The sequence below is a fragment of the Lolium rigidum genome, chromosome 2 (genome assembly GCF_022539505.1).
Source record: "Lolium rigidum isolate FL_2022 chromosome 2, APGP_CSIRO_Lrig_0.1, whole genome shotgun sequence".
NCBI lineage: Eukaryota > Viridiplantae > Streptophyta > Magnoliopsida > Poales > Poaceae > Lolium > Lolium rigidum.
In genome coordinates this window covers 103,132,779-103,149,626 of record NC_061509.1, presented here as the reverse complement: position 1 = coordinate 103,149,626, position 16,848 = coordinate 103,132,779, and the positions used below count along the sequence as shown (strand labels likewise).

The window sequence follows — 16,848 nt, the reverse complement described above, 5'->3', positions numbered from 1 at the left end:
CCACTTGTTGCTCCCCTTGGGAGCCTTGGGCTTGAGCGGAGGCATGCGCCCGACGGAGATCTCCACCCGCTGGATGCTGCGGAGGTGCATGCCGAGCGCCATGTGCTTGGCGCGGAAGGAGTGGGGGTTCACCGACGCGCCGACCTTGGGGTTGGTGTTGCCGATGTTCTCGGCATGCGTGAGGAGGCAGTTGAAGTCAGTGCCACCGAGCCTCCTAGTACGTAAGGGGCACCCGTAGACACCCTTGGCGAAGTAGGAGACGTATCGTCCGACCTGCAGCCTCCGCAGAGACTCGGCGAGTCTTGATGTCATGGTGCTCGTCGTCGGTGCCGACGTCGCTGCCAGACAGCTGATCCATATCAAACGGGAACTATTAGTGAATGAGTTGCAATGATGACTAACGTGCATGATAACAAAGTTAGGAAAAACAGAGGCAGCATCAGTTAGAGTGGACACGATTATATGTCTACAGGGATGTAGTCAGCGAACCAAAGCTCTTGCACAACAGATTTGTACAGAAATGGTTCGCTGAACCCTCCCTGTAAAAATCTGTGCCCACCGATTCATCATAGGCAAAGAAACAGATTCCAGATCTGAACTTGAACACATTCCAGATTATTTACAAAATTAAACGGTTGATATCTTTTGATTCGTGCATAAAATAACTGACTGAGATCCTATGATTAGTTGCATAAATTAACTGATTGAGATCCCATTATTACTTGCATAAATTAACCGAACGGCCGAACCCCAAATCTTAAACAAAATCAAGGAGGGATCAAAGCAAAATGGAATAAAATCGGCCCAAATATTAGCCCAATACTCATCCATCCACAGATCCATCTACACCAGCAAAAAATAGGGTTCAAAAAGGAATGGGGAACAAAAAAGGAAGCAAACCGTAGTTACCTCGTTCCATGCGTCCTCCATGGAGGTGTCGTAGGGGTTCGGGGGTGGGACGTACGGCACATACTCATAGGGGTCATATCCCGACGGGATCTGACCGCGACCGGCGGCAGCAGCCTCCGATGCACCGGCGGAGGAGGCGGCGACGTCCGTTGAGGGGACGGCGGCGACGTCCGTTGAGGGGACGGCGGCGACGTCCGTTCAGGGGACAGCGTCGAAGAGGGAGGCGTCGCGCTTGGAGCCGACGGCGCCGTGGACGATGGGATTGGCATTCTCCTTGTCCATCTCGCCGGCAGAGGAGAGGGAGAGGGAGAGGGTTTTTGCTTTGGAGAAGATGATGGGACGTGAGAGAGGCGGCGTTGCGTGGGCGAGTGAGAGAGACAGAGATAGTGGGAGGAGACGTCTATAAAGGCGAGGGGTGGTTAATGCGACCCGCGTCCTACGCGTCCACCGGCCGCACGTCCGCACGTCTTGGACTTCTGCAATGCGACATGCGTCCACGATTGCACGTCTTCGACTTCTGCACCGCGACCCGCGTCTACGCGTCAACAATTGCACGTCTTCCATTTATGCACCGCAACACGTGTCCTCGAGTCTAACCCTGGAAATTTAGATATACTCAGGTATAACCTCGAGTATTATACTAGCATTTTTTGTGTGCTCAGTTTTCCCCTTGAGTGCTAATACTGGCTGGTACAATATGCTCAGTTTTACCCTCAAGTAGCTGGTCAACAGACAGTCAACAAATGGGATTAACTAGTTAAATGAGTCATTTCATGTGCAAAAAATTCCGAAAAGTAGTGGCACATTACTCATGGAGTCTTTACCACAAATTGCCAGTTCTCAAAACATAGATAAGTCATAGATAAATCAAGTTTTACCACAAATTGCTACTTCTCAAAGGCCTTCTCAAATCACCTAGTAGCTATGAAGGTGCATGGTTTTCCACAATAAGCCCTTCCCAAAACAGCTTTCCCCAAAACATATTTTTTTCTAAATGAGGCCACAATTCTCACACTCCTGTATATTTGTATTGCAAATAGTTTGAGATAAGCCAAGATGGGTTTTATTGTACAAAACACGCATTTCCATTTTTTAATCTCATATTTGAATCCCTTAGTCTGTTTATTACATAGGTGCCCTTGGTTTCTTGATACTACTCAGTTTTGCCCTCTCCCTCCACAAATTCTCTCACACCTGCAACATTGCCCTGATTGGTCTAGCCCATGTCACACGGATCGTGCCCGCCGACCGTTGATCGTATGATCTAACGGGCAGGATAACCCCTCTCTCTCTCTGTCGGCGGTTACCTTCCACTCTCTAAGTATGCTAAAGGGCGGTTTTCTGTATTCATTTTCATGCGCTAAAAATTATAAACTCTTTTAGGCATTACTTTTCACGCAAAAAAATGATAAACCATCACCGATTTGTTGTAGCCTTTAATTTTCACGCAAAAAATGATAAACCATCACCGATTTGTTGTAGCCATTAATTTTCACGAAAAAAATGATAAACCATCACCGATTTGTTGTATCCATTACTTTTCACGCAAAAAATGATAAACCATCACCGATTTCTTGTACCCATTACTATTCACGGTAAAAATGATAAACGAACCAATCTATCTATCTCTGTATTTGAAGTTTGGAAGGGTTCACCATCTACTTATGTTAACTTTCGAGGTTTTGACCTGAAAACAAATGGGTATTATAAAGGGAAATAAAAGTTCAAAAAAATGTAAAAACGAAACAATCTACCTATCTTTGTATAGAAGATCTTCTGTATGATTTTTGAGGTCATTTAGAGAAGGTAGAAAAAAATCCCTTTTGAGAAGGTCGAAAAAACCTAACTTGTTACAAAAGCTGGTTTCAGTGAGACCTAACCAAATTTGGCTTACATTATGCCATATCTATAACAACAAGGAATATCTAAAAGGGAAAGTTTCACAAAATTTGAAATTTAGGGCGAAAATGATGACATACATGATGCTGTTTTTCGAGGTTTTTGACCTAAAAATCAATTGGGTATTATAAAGGGAAATAAAAAGTTCGAAAAATGTAAAAACGAAACAATCTATCTATCTATGTATAGAAGATCAGCTGTATGAAATTTGAGGTCATTTAGAGAAGGTAGAATAAATCACCTTGTTAGAAAAGTTGGTTTCAGTGAGACGAAACGGCATGCGTTTAAGCAAAGTGATTTTTTTTAACATCTCCAAATGACCACAAATTTGCCATACATGATGTCATACGTGTAACAACAAGGAACCCTATCTAAAAAGTGTCAAAAAAGTTTGCCAACCGTATAGATCTATCAAAAAGAACCTCACCATGGCGCTAGTATAATTTTGGGCTTAGTTACAAACTTTCGTTACCTAACCTTCAACACGAAACTTGTTTCAAATCACTTTTGGCGTACAAGAAACAAATCCCACCTTGATTCGAGCACCACAACCTCCAAACGATGTCGATGCCGATATCGGCATGGTCAGAACGGCTATGCTCGCTGCCACTGCTAGGTCACCGTCGGGATGCACCCTCAATCCCGTCCCCTCATTCGATCACTGACACACCAGAGATACCGCCGAGGCCAATGCCGAACGTACATGTTGATGCCAATGCCGAACATGCATGCACGCCACTGTGGGCACGGCCACGCCGCCCCGCTATGATGGACGCCACAGACCACCGCGAGGTCTTTCCCTTTGCCACCACACTCTTCTAGCACCCATCTATACACGCCAGAAAGGAGAGACACTAGTTTTCTCTACATTTCTCGCGTTCGTGTCGGACACGGTCAGTCAAAGTTTTGAGGTAGTCGTCGATGTCGTCGACCATTTCTTCTCTTCTTTGCATGGTTAAACGCGTCTAGTTCATATCTATCTAATGCGTCTGGTCTCGCCTCATGCAGTTCTTTGTGGACGTCGATCTCATCTCGGCACCCCGCAAGACACCTCCTCCGTGCCATCGTTGTAGAGCTCCTTTTAAAAATCTATTCCTACCCGTGTATTGCCCCTTGTATCAGCGCCATGGCCCACTTGTCATTCGATATACCGAAGCCCCACTCGTGCGCGTTTTGGTCAGGGATACATCGATGCTTACGGTCAAACAAAGATGGATGGTCTGACGTGTCTTTGCGGGCTCTACGTGGCCCCACTAGTTAGAAGATAACGGTCAACCGTCGGGCAACCGGCCGTTACAGCACCTGTGATGGTTTCAGACAAGGTCTTGGGGAAAACTAAGGAAAAACTAAGGAGCTGGGGAAAACTGAGCACAACTAAGGAACCGAGGGCACGAAAATAAAAATCCCTTTTTCAAAATGTTGCTTTTATTTCGAAAAACTATGTCCGTCAGCATTCACCGAGTGTCTAGAACTTCATGGGGTTCCTTTCCGGCCACGTTCGCAGTTGCAAACCCGGAACAGGGAGTGACAAGCCACAATTTGATACACTCTGCAGAGGTGTGTTGCTTTACCCATAACAAAACTTATCCTTGTTGCCAACCGAGTCTAGTTCTCGTCCACACTTCCTTGGTGTGAGGCCAGGTGTAAGATCCTAGCCAATCACTGGGCTTTCCTGCGACTTCGCATACCCGCCCGTTTGTTGTAGCCATGCTGAGTTTAGGTACCTACTTCACCTTGGTCGCTTACCCCTCGGCGCATGACCCTCAGACACACCCTACAACCCCTCATAGATACACCAAACCGTGGGAACAATACGAGGCTACCCCTGCCAGTCACAGCCGGCCTCCAGTAAGGTGTACCCGTTGATATGCGAGAGGGAAAAGAATAGCTTATTTATGTGGCGCACCAAGGGCAGTGCGCCATAGAAATAGTGAAACCAATGATTGGGGGTGGCAGGGTGTGGCCCCCACCAAGTTTTTGTGGCGCATGGATTCTTGGTGCGCCACAAAATTAAGCTATTTTTGTGGCGCACTGTGCCTGGTGCGCCACAAAACAACTTTCTGTGGCGCATTTTTGGCTGGTGCGCCACAGAACTAAGATCTCACCTATAATGCTTTTCCTACTAGTGTAAAGACCTGATTGGTGTACTGGGCGATTTATATTTCCGATTTCAGTATACTGCGCCTATTCTGCATTTTCTCAACCTAAGCAACAAGAGCTAGATATTATATCAAGACATTTTACTTTTAACACACTAGCACTACCAAGTCATACAATTGCAATTGTTTGCAACTAGCACGGCAGCTCTACAAGGACGTTGCAGCCATCAACATCAGCAAGTACAATGAAAAAACCAGTACTATAATTATTAACAAAGCACATGAGGAGCCTTCTGAATTCTAAAGCACTCTATTCTTCAGTTCCTTGATTCATTCTTCAGCAAATGGGCAGGGGCTCACCATTCCACTCCTTGGGGCACTCAAGCAGCGCGTCGATGTGCTTACCCTTGTTCATGGCAACAAACACCTTGTCCACCTCCTCACCAGGAGACCTCGTCTTCTCTCCGGTCAAGTACTCGGTTCCCAGCTCCTTGCGCACGAAGCGATAGAGCGGGTATGACCGGCATTCGGTGATGCGGTTATGCTGCGCTGCGGTGCCATTCTCCACGGCGCACCGGGCTGACTCGACCTCCCTTGGAAGCACCGCACGGAGCTCATGCTCGAATGCGGCGAGCTTGGCGGACACTGACGTTTGCACATCCCGCTCGGCCTCACCGTTGGCCAAGGCATGCTCCACGAGAACTGCACGCATCTTCTGCATCAGTGGGTAGTTTGCGCTGCAAGGGTCATCTGCGTAGGCGAACACGGCCTCACGGTCGATCGTCAGGAGCAGGTCCTTCTCGCAGAAGCGTGCGTTGTGGAGATGGCCATTGTCATTGGTGCTTAGGGTCTTCCTTGCCACCATCTGCACACAGTTCTTGACGGCACCCCTAACATTCTCCTCGAGGTGGCGGAGGTCGATAGCCTGGCACAGCGCGACCAAGAATGTCGAGGACATGAGCTTCAAAATGTCGATGGCCTCGGCGGTCTTCCTGGAAGAGATGAGACCGAGAGAGTTGACATCTTGGTTGTGCTGCTCCGCACTCTGCACATGGTTAGTCACGGGGTTGCCCAAGAATTGGAGCTCGGCGCAAGAATCACTATACGATATTTGTTGTTAATCCTATGTGAATACATTCCAAGTTGCAATGGAACCTCCACCAAACTCATACCATGGTTCTATTTCCCACCATATAGTCATATTCATCACTGGAAAAATAATATTTTTCTTTTAAATGCAGGAGTGATACGAATACTACTTTGCATATAATTTGGTAAAAATAATCAAGGTGACATGAGCAAGTGATGAACTTGCTTGGTTGACTGCAAGATTATGCAGACAACATCTTCTATGCGTGATAACTCCAAATTCTGAAATAGCATCATTGTCTGGTAAGGACAATGTTTAAAGGATTGACAAATGTGCTATAATGCATAAGTATGAGATGCAATCGCTCTAGGCGTAACCTAAACCCGATGATTTAGGTTTAGTACGTTGTAATGATTTCTTAAGAGTGTGTTGCCCTTTTAGAGTTGTTTCTCAAACAAGGTTCTTATTAAGCTTCTGGTTAACCTTATGTTGATGAAGAGTTGTATAACCAAACATAACAATGGTAACATAAAAGGCTAAAGGTTGATATAATACTAATATGTGAAAAATATTGGTTAATGTTAGGTCCTACAAAGCATGGTAAATGATTATTTGTTATGTACTTCAAAAGAATAACTTTTGAGGAACATGTTTCTAAATGAATGTTAAGTAATTCCAATAAGAGCCATTTGCTCCTAGGTTTATGATGATTCGTAGTTGAGTTTCCTAAGTGGGCATTAGATGGATCTTACAAATAAGATGAAGATCCTAGTCAACTAATAGTTGTATGGTTTAGTTAAGCATGAGCATATTAAGCAAATGATTATACATGGTTGCTATCATGGTTGGTCATATCTTATTGGTGATAGATAGCTATTGTCTATAGGTCATATTAGGCATGGTTGATGACTACTTGTTGTTTACTTAAAAAGAATAACTTTTGAAGAACAAGTTTCTTAAGGAATAAGAAGTATTTCAATGAAGGATTATAGTTTCTAGGGTTTGCTACTGGATTCACTAAGTAATGAATAGTTGGTGCCTAAACAAGATGGTTCATAAATCTTTAGTACTTATAGGGTTTAGTTGGGTAATGTGATGTAAAATATTGGACATGGTTGCTATAAGGGTGGATCACAATGGTTTGATACTAAGCATGGATAGTTAAGGATGATGACTCTGAGAATAGGAACTAGGGTTTACATTTAATTGGTCCTACTTGATCATCTAGGTTTTATTAGTATGAATACATGAAATATCAACTTATTAGTAATAAAGCTTCTATTATTTTATGAGAACAAGACCATGTATTTAATTTTTAATTATGGATCTATCAGTGAAAGGGAAAGTAACATGATCACATTTTATAATTCCTACGGTTTTAGGGTTGAAAGTAATTTAGGGTTTCACATAAAATAATAGAGTTAGGGTTTTACTCATAATTGAACTAGGGTTTTCTATTTGTCCAACCATTGTGGAGAAATTATTTGTTGAGTGATGTTCAAGTTAACAAGTAACTCTTAAGTACAGGGTAATATTAAGTTTTAACATTTTTTCTTGTTTCTATCATTTAAAGAAAATGATAATTAAGGTAAATAAATTTTAGAGGTTTACTTACTTATAATGATAATGTTAATATGATAAAATGAATTACTTTTGTGTTTTATTTACTTCCTAGATTATTACTACTTATTTTAGAAGTTTTACTAATTATTGAACTTTTCTTGGAATTTAGAATGAAAGAAAAGGCTTAAATAATAACGGTTAAATAATTAAATTTTCATTTTTATTAAAAAATTTAGATTATATTTTTAATGGGTGGAGTTTATTTTATGAAAATTTTGATATGTTATTTGTAGTTTTTTGAATTTAAATGAATTTTCTATGGATTTCTAAAGTTTGTAATATTTTCTGGAATTTGAAATAACAAAAAATGCTAATCGTACCCTGTACAGACCTAACCCTAGTCGCTGACGAGTGGGCCAGCGGCCAGGTAAGCAGCCACGTGGGCTGGCTGAGTCAAAATGTTTGACTTTCCTAGGAACTCTACTCCGGCGAATTGACTATCGTCGGCGGAGGCGCTAGGGGTTTGTCGCGGATGTGCAAACGCATCCACTCGAACCAGGAAACGACGAGGAACCGAATGGTAGCGGCATCCCCAAGAAATCGTCACCGGAGCTACTATGACAACCTCCGACTGCGGGGGCGCACGACGGCGTAATACGGTAGGGCGCTAGAGTTTATGCTAAAAGGAAAAAAGGAGGGTATATCAATACGGAATCATACCCTGAGACGGATGGTTTGGTCGGCGACGGCGATCGTTGATGGAGATGACGATGATGTTAAATTTTCTGCGACTTGCCGGCGAAAGGGAACGAACGACCAGCGGCGTCTTGGACCTCCTCTTCTCGATTCCTTCTAACAAGATGATCAGCACACTCTGGTGCATCACCTCGATGACTCAATGGACACCGGGGTGGTCGGAATCGACGTCTAGCCGAAGAACTTGCCGGTGGTGGTTCTAATTCTACTAAGAGTTAGAGAGGGATAGAGTGAGAATGGAGAGGTGTCGACGGTAGCTAGGGTTACGGTGACCTTCCCAGTGGCTTTATAGCTCGAGAGAGGCTTAGGGTCGACGGAAATTTATCGCCGATGGTCGAGATGCTACGGAGGCGACCACTAGGGTTTCTGCGCGAATCGTAGCGGTTCTGGATCAGACGGACGCGAAGAACCTTGTATCGGCCTCTGGCCTGGTCGATGGCATCCAGCTCGGTCAAGGATGACGGCGGTGAAGAGGCTCCGTCGACGTCGCGTTGTCGAGCAGGAAGAGGAAGAAGAAGACGGATGTCTTCTACTTTTATTACCGAAACGGTATAGAGGCTGGGCTGACTCTAGTTTGGGCTGGACTGTCTAGTGGGCTAGCTCGGTGGGCTGCACAGCCTGCTTCGGCTGCCAGGTGAGTCTTCTCATTTTTTATTTTTTATTTATTTTCTGTTTTGTATTTTATATTTTGAATTCAAATTTGAAATATATATGTTCTATTTCCAAGTTTTTGGCCTTTTTAAAATCTACTAAAACTTAGTAGAGATGGTCAATAGATAAGTTCTTGTCTTAAAGTATTTAAGAGTTCAGTATTTTGGTATTCTTGTGAGCTTTATTCAGAAATTTTCTTAATCGTCGAGTACTTTTCGGCTGAAACCTTCGAGATCTACTTGCCCTCTACTTCCAACTAAACCCTAGTCTACAATACGTAGGCATTGATAAGTTAATCCCTTGTCAGTCTCCCTATGATTTTATGTGATGGATGATATTATCTTCCTCTCATCACACTCATTCTAAACTCTTAGATTTTTTTATCATTACCAAGTTGTGATGATCAAGGCTTTGGATTCCTAAGGAATATGAAGTATGATTCTCACCTCCAATATCAAGTGTTTGTTTAAACAACTAGAGTGTAACACTCAACTAGTATTCTCTTGCATAGGCATGATTACTCTAGGGTTCATGATGTACTGATGCGCGTGGTTGACGTATTGTCTTTTCGTTCGACACGCGTCCGTTGGGAACCCCAAGAGGAATGTGTGATGCGCACAGCGGCAAGTTTCCCTCAGTAAGAAACCAAGGTTTAATCGGACCAGTAGGAGTCAAGAAGCACGTTGAAGGTTGATGGCGGCGAGATGTAGTGCGGTGCAACACCAGGGATTCCGGCGCCAACGTGGAACCTGCACAACACAACCAAAGTACTTTGCCCCAACGAAACAAGGTGAGGTTGTCAATCTCACCGGCTTGTCGTAACAAAGGATTAACCGTATTGTGTGGAAGATGATTGTTTGCAGAGAAAACGAGTAGAACAAGTATTGCAGTAGATTGTATTTCAAGAAAGAGAATTGGACCGGGGTCCACAGTTCACTAGAGGTGTCTCTCCCATAAGACGAACAAGCATGTTGGGTGAACAAATTACAGCTTGGGCAATTGACAAATAAAGAGAGCATGACAATGCACATACATATCATGATGAGTATAGTGAGATTTAATTGGGCATTACGACAAAGTACATAGACCGCCATCCAACCGCATCTATGCCTAAAAAGTCCACCTTCGGGTTATCATCCGAACCCCTCCAGTATTAAGTTGCAAGCAACGAGACAATTGCATTAAGTATGGTGCGTAATGTAATCAACAACTACATCCTTAGACATAGCATCAATGTTTTATCCCTAGTGGCAACAAGCACAACACAACCTTAGAACTTTCGTCACTCGTCCTGGTGTCAATGCAGGCATGAACCCACTATCGAGCATAAGTACTCCCTCTTGGAGTTACAAGCATCTACTTGGCCGAGAGCATCTACTAGTAACGGAGAGCATGCAAGATCATAAACAACACATAAGCATAACTTTGATAATCAACATAACAAGTATTCTCTATTCATCGGATCCCAACAAACGCAACATATAGAATTACGGATAGATGATCTTGATCATGATAGGCAGCTCACAAGATCCGACAATGATAGCACAATGGGGAGAAGACAACCATCTAGCTACTGCTATGGACCCATAGTCCAGGGGTAGACTACTCACACATCACACCGGAGGCGACCATGGCGGTGTAGAGTCCTCCGGGGGATGATTCCCCTCTCCGGCAGGGTGCCGGAGGCGATCTCCTGGATCCCCCGAGATGGGATCGGCGGCGACGGCGTCTCTGGAAGGTTTTCCGTATCGTGGCTCTCGGTACTGGGGGTTTCGTCACGGAGGCTTTAAGTAGGCGGAAGGGCAAGTCAAGAGGCGGCACGGGGGCCCACACCATAGGCCGGCGCGGCCAGGGGTGGGGCCGCGCCGCCCTAGGGTTTGGCCACCCCGTGGCCCCTCTTCGTCTCGTCTTCGGACTTCCGGAAGCTTCGTGGAAAAATAGGCCCCCGGGCTTTGATTTCGTCCAATTCCGAGAATATTTCCTTACTAGGATTTCTGAAACCAAAAACAGCGAAAACAAAGAATCGGCACTTCGGCATCTTGTTAATAGGTTAGTTCCGGAAAATGCACGAATATGACATAAAGTGTGCATAAAACATGTAGATAACATCAATAATGTGGCATGGAACATAAGAAATTATCGATACGTCGGAGACGTATCAGCATCCCCAAGCTTAGTTCTGCTCGTCCCGAGCAGGTAAAACGATAACACAGATAATTTCTGGAGTGACATGCCATCATAATCTTGATTATACTATTTGTAAAGCATATGTAGTGAATGCAGCGATCAAAACAATATGTATGACATGAGTAAACAAGTGAATCATAAAGCAAAGACTTTTCATGAATAGCACTTCAAGACAAGCATCAATAAGTCTTGCATAAGAGTTAACTCATAAAGCAATAATTCAAAGTAAAGGTATTGAAGCAACACAAAAGAAGATTAAGTTTCAGCGGTTGCTTTCAACTTGTAACATGTATATCTCATGGATATTGTCAACATAGAGTAATATAATAAGTGCAATAAGCAAGTATGTAGGAATCAATGCACAGTTCACACAAGTGTTTGCTTCTTGAGGTGGAGAGAAATAGGTGAACTGACTCAACATTGAAAGTAAAAGAAAGGTCCTCATAGAGGAAAAGCATCGATTGCTATATTTGTGCTAGAGCTTTGGTTTTGAAAACATGAAACAATTTTGTCAACGGTAGTAATAAAGCATATGCATCATGTAAATTATATCTTATAAGTTGCAAGCCTCATGCATAGTGTACCAATAGTGCCCGCACCTTGTCCTAATTAGCTTGGACTACCTGGATTATCACCGCAATACATATGCTTTAACCAAGTTTCACAAAGGGGTACCTCTATGCCGCCTGTACAAAGGTCTAAGGAGAAAGCTCGCATTTGGATTTCTCGCTTTTGATTATTCTCAACTTAGACATCCATACCGGGACAACATAGACAACAGATAATGGACTCCTCTTTTTAATGCTTTAAGCATTTGACAACAATTAATTCTTTTCTCATTAGAGATTTGAGGATGTTTGTCCAAAACTGAAACTTCCACCATGGATCATGGCTTTAGTTAGCGGCCCAATGTTCTTCTCTCACAATATGCATGCTCAAACCATTCAACTCAGTGTAGATCGCCCTTACTTCGGACAAGACGAACATGCATAGCAACTCACATGAAATTCAACAATGAGTTGATGGCGTTCCCCAGTAAACATGGTTATCGCACAACAAGCAACTTAATAAGAGATAAAGTGCATAATTACATATTCAATACCACAATAGTTTTTAAGCTATTTGTCCCATGAGCTATATATTGCAAAGGTGAATGATGGAATTTTAAAGGTAGCACTCAAGCAATTTACTTTGGAATGGCGGAAAAATACCATGTAGTATAGGTAGGTATGGTGGACACAAATGGCATAGTGGTTGGCTCAAGTATTTTGGATGCATGAGAAGTATTCCCTCTCGATACAAGGTTTAGGCTAGCAAGGCTCATTTGAAACAAACACAAGGATGAACCGGTGCAGCAAAACTCGCATAAAAGACATATTGAAAACATTATAAGACTCTACACCGTCTTCCTTGTTGTTCAAAACTCAATACTAGAAATTATCTAGACCTTAGAGAAACCAAATATGCAAACCAAATTTTAGCATGCTCTATGTATTTCTTCATTAATGGGTGCAAAGCATATGATGCAAGAGCCTAAACATGAGCACAACAATTGCCAAGTATCACATTACCCAAGACATTTATAGCAATTACTACATGTATCATTTTCCAATTCCAACCATATAACAATTTAACGAAGGAGAAACTTCGCCATGAATACTATGAGTAGAAACCAAGGACATACTTGTCCATATGCTACAGCGGAGCGTGTATCTCTCCCATAAAGTGAATGCTAGGATCCATTTTATTCAAACAAAACAAAAAACAAAAACAAACCGACGCTCCAAGAAAAAGCACATAAGATATGATGGAATAAAAATATAGTTTCAGGGGAGGAACTCGATAATGTTGTCGATGAAGAAGGGGATGCCTTGGGCATCCCCAAGCTTAGACGCTTGAGTCTTCTTGATATATGCAGGGGTGAACCACCGGGTGCATCCCCAAGCTTAGAGCTTTCACTCTCCTTGATCATGTTGCATCATACTCCTCTCTTGATCCTTGAAAACTTCCTCCACACCAAACTCGAAACAACTCATTAGAGGGTTAGTGCACAATATAAATTGACATATTCAGAGGTGACACAATCATTCTTAACACTTCTGGACATTGCATAAAGCTACTGGACATTAATGGATCAAAGAAATTCATCCAACATAGCGAAAGAGGCAATGCGAAATAAAAGGCAGAATCTGTCAAAACAGAACAGTTCGTATTGATGAATTTTAAAATGGCACCAGACTTGCTCAAACGAAAATGCTCAAATTGAATGAAAGTTGCGTACATACCTGAGGATCATGCTCGTAAATTGGCGTAATTTTCTGAGCTACCTACAGGGAGATAGACCCAGATTCGTGACAGCAAAGAAATCTGGAACTGCGCAGTAATCCAAATCTAGTACTTATTTTTCTATCAACGGCTTAACTTGGCACAACAAAACTCAAAACTAAGATAAGGAGAGGTTGCTACAGTAGTAAACAACTTCCAAGACACAAAATAAAAACAAAGTACTGTAGGTAAAAACATGGGTTGTCTCCCATAAGCGCTTTTCTTTAACGCCTTTCAGCTAGGCGCGAAAGTGTGTATCAAGTATTATCAAGAGATGAAATGTCAACATTACCTTGGGCTTTACCCTTACCTTTCTTATTGTTTTTCTTTCCCTTTGGTTTAGGAAATATATGAGTTTCTCCCGGTATAGAGGTGAATTTCAAAGTGCCTTCTCCAACATCAATGATTGCTCCCAATAGTTTCAGCAGGGATCTTCCGAGTGTGAGTTTTCCTGTTTCAACAACAAGATAATCAATAGATATTGTTCTTCTACAAATAGTTGTATGCACACCTGCGGCTATTCCTTTAGGAATTATAGTAGAGTTATTAATGAGAGTTATCTCTTCTCCTCCTTCCTCAACTCCCCAAAGTTTCAAAGATTTATAAATACTTTCAGGCATAAGGCAAAATTCATACATAATATCACAGTAGGAATGGAGGGTTCGATCACCGATAACAATTTTAACAGCAGGATCCCACAATGAGAGTTTAGAGTTCACTAAAACTTGTTCAAGACGATTACGAACGTGGCAATAGTTATCATTCAAGCGAGATGTACTTATCTCCAGATTATTTAATCTACTATATATGCTAGTGAGGACCGAATCAAAGTTATTAGCTGAATCATGTGATGCAACCAACTTCTTTATGGCATTAAAAGCTTGATCCCCATTGCAATGAAGGAAATCTCCTCCCACTAAAGTATCCAAAGCATATCTATAGCGAACCATAAGACCAAAATAAAAATTACTAAGGAGCAAACTTAGAGTCATTTGAGGTTCGGCTTTACGATAAGAAGTAAAAATTCTAGACCAAGCATCCTTAAAACTCTCCTCATCCCCTTGTTTAAAAGTGAAGACTAATTCTTCAGGCGAAGAAGTAACAGGTTCAGAGCTAGACATGGTAACAAAAGTAACTAAATTTTTTTTTGTATTTTTATTATAGAGTGCAAGACAATAAAGTAAACTAGATAAAGTAAATGCAAGTAAACTAATTTTTTTGTGTTTTTGATATAGCAAACAAGATAGCAAATAAAGTAAAACTAGCAACTAATTTTTTTGTATTTTGATTTAGTGCAGCAAACAAAGTAGTAAATAAAACTAAGCAAGACAAAAACAAAGTAAAGAGATTGAGAAGTGGAGACTCCCCTTGCAGCGTGTCTTGATCTCCCCGGCAACGGCGCCAGAAATTTGTTGCTGGCGCGGAGTTGACGTGGGAGTTAGAAATCTTTGTGGAGTAACTTTTCTTCAGTTCCCCGGCAACGGCGCCAGAAATTTGCTTGATGCGCGTGGTTGACGTATTGTCTTTTCGTTCGACACGCGTCCGTTGGGAACCCCAAGAGGAAGGTGTGATGCGCACGACGGCAAGTTTCCCTCGGTAAGAAACCAAGGTTTAATCGGACCAGTAGGAGTCAAGAAGCACGTTGAAGGTTGATGGCGGCGAGATGTAGTGCGGCGCAACACCGGGGATTCCGGCGCCAACGTGGAACCCGCACAACACAACCAAAGTACTTTGCCCCAACGAAACGAGTGAGGTTGTCAATCTCACCGGCTTGCTGTAACAAAGGATTAACCGTATTGTGTGGAAGATGATTGTTTGCGAGAGAAAACGAGTAGAACAAGTATTGCAAGTAGATTGTATTTCGAGTAAAGAGAATTGGACCGGGGTCCACAGTTCACTAGAGGTGTCTCTCCCATAAGACGAACAGCATGTTGGGTGAACAAATTACAGTTGGGCAATTGACAAATAAAGAGAGCATGACAATGCACATACATATCATGATGAGTATAGTGAGATTTAATTGGGCATTACGACAAAGTACATAGACCGCCATCCAATCGCATCTATGCCTAAAAAGTCCACCTTCGAGGTTATCATCCGAACCCCTCCGGTATTAAGTTGCAAGCAACGAGACAATTGCATTAAGTATGGTGCGTAATGTAATCAACAACTACATCCTTAGACATAGCATCAATGTTTTATCCCTAGTGGCAACGAGCACAACACAACCTTAGAACTTTCGTCACTCGTCCCAGTGTCAATGCGAGCATGAACCCACTATCGAGCATAAGTACTCCCTCTTGGAGTTACAAGCATCTACTTGGCCGGAGCATCTACTAGTAACGGAGAGCATGCAAGATCATAAACAACACATAAGCATAACTTTGATAATCAACATAACAAGTATTCTCTATTCATCGGATCCCAACAAACGCAACATATAGAATTACGGATAGATGATCTTGATCATGATAGGCAGCTCACAAGATCCGACAATGATAGCACAATGGGGAGAAGACAACCATCTAGCTACTGCTATGGACCCATAGTCCAGGGGTAGACTACTCACACATCACACCGGAGGCGACCATGGCGGTGTAGAGTCCTCCGGGGATGATTCCCCTCTCCGGCGAGGGTGCCGGAGGCGATCTCTGGATCCCCGAGATGGGATCGGCGGCGACGGCGTCTGCGGAAGGTTTTCCGTATCGTGGCTCTCGGTACCGGGGGTTTCGTCACGGAGGCTTTAAGTAGGCGGAAGGGCAAGTCAAGAGGCGGCACGGGGGCCCACACCATAGGCCGGCGCGGCCAGGGGTGGGGCCGCGCCGCCCTAGGGTTTGGCCACCCCGTGGCCCCTCTTCGTCTCGTCTTCGGACTTCGGAAGCTTCGTGGAAAAATAGGCCCCCGGGCTTTGATTTCGTCCAATTCCGAGAATATTTCCTTACTAGGATTTCTGAAACCAAAAACAGCGAAAAACAGACAAGCGGCACTTCGGCATCTTGTTAATAGGTTAGTTCCAGAAAATGCACGAATATGACATAAAGTGTGCATAAAACATGTAGATAACATCAATAATGTGGCATGGAACATAAGAAATTATCGATACGTCGGAGACGTATCATGTACTCACAAGATCTCTGTAGGTATCTAGGCTAAGGCTCCACTTGGTTAGCTTAATTGGATTAATTTTTTATTTCATCTTCATGTATATGATCTTATTCCATTTGATACTAGATTATATCACCACTTGATACATCTCAAACGTATCTATAATTTTTATGCTACATGCTTGTTTTACACCAATTCATATATGTTTTTCTTACACTCCGTTGCACTTTTACATGACGGCACTAACCTATTAACAAGATGCCA

The 16,848-nt window shown here is 42.9% G+C and overlaps 1 protein-coding gene across 1 annotated transcript; it reads right to left on the bottom strand.

Moving 5' to 3' along the window:
• Positions 1-5,244: 5,244 nt before the first annotated feature.
• On the bottom strand, positions 5,245-6,840 carry LOC124689998 (phenylalanine ammonia-lyase-like). The gene is made up of 2 exons (XM_047223446.1): positions 6,827-6,840; positions 5,245-6,007 (listed from the first exon to the last, which is right to left on the bottom strand). Exons 1-2 carry the CDS (start codon positions 6,838-6,840, stop codon positions 5,245-5,247), a joined length of 777 nt encoding a protein of 258 aa, XP_047079402.1.
• Between the last annotated feature and the right edge of the window lie 10,008 nt (positions 6,841-16,848).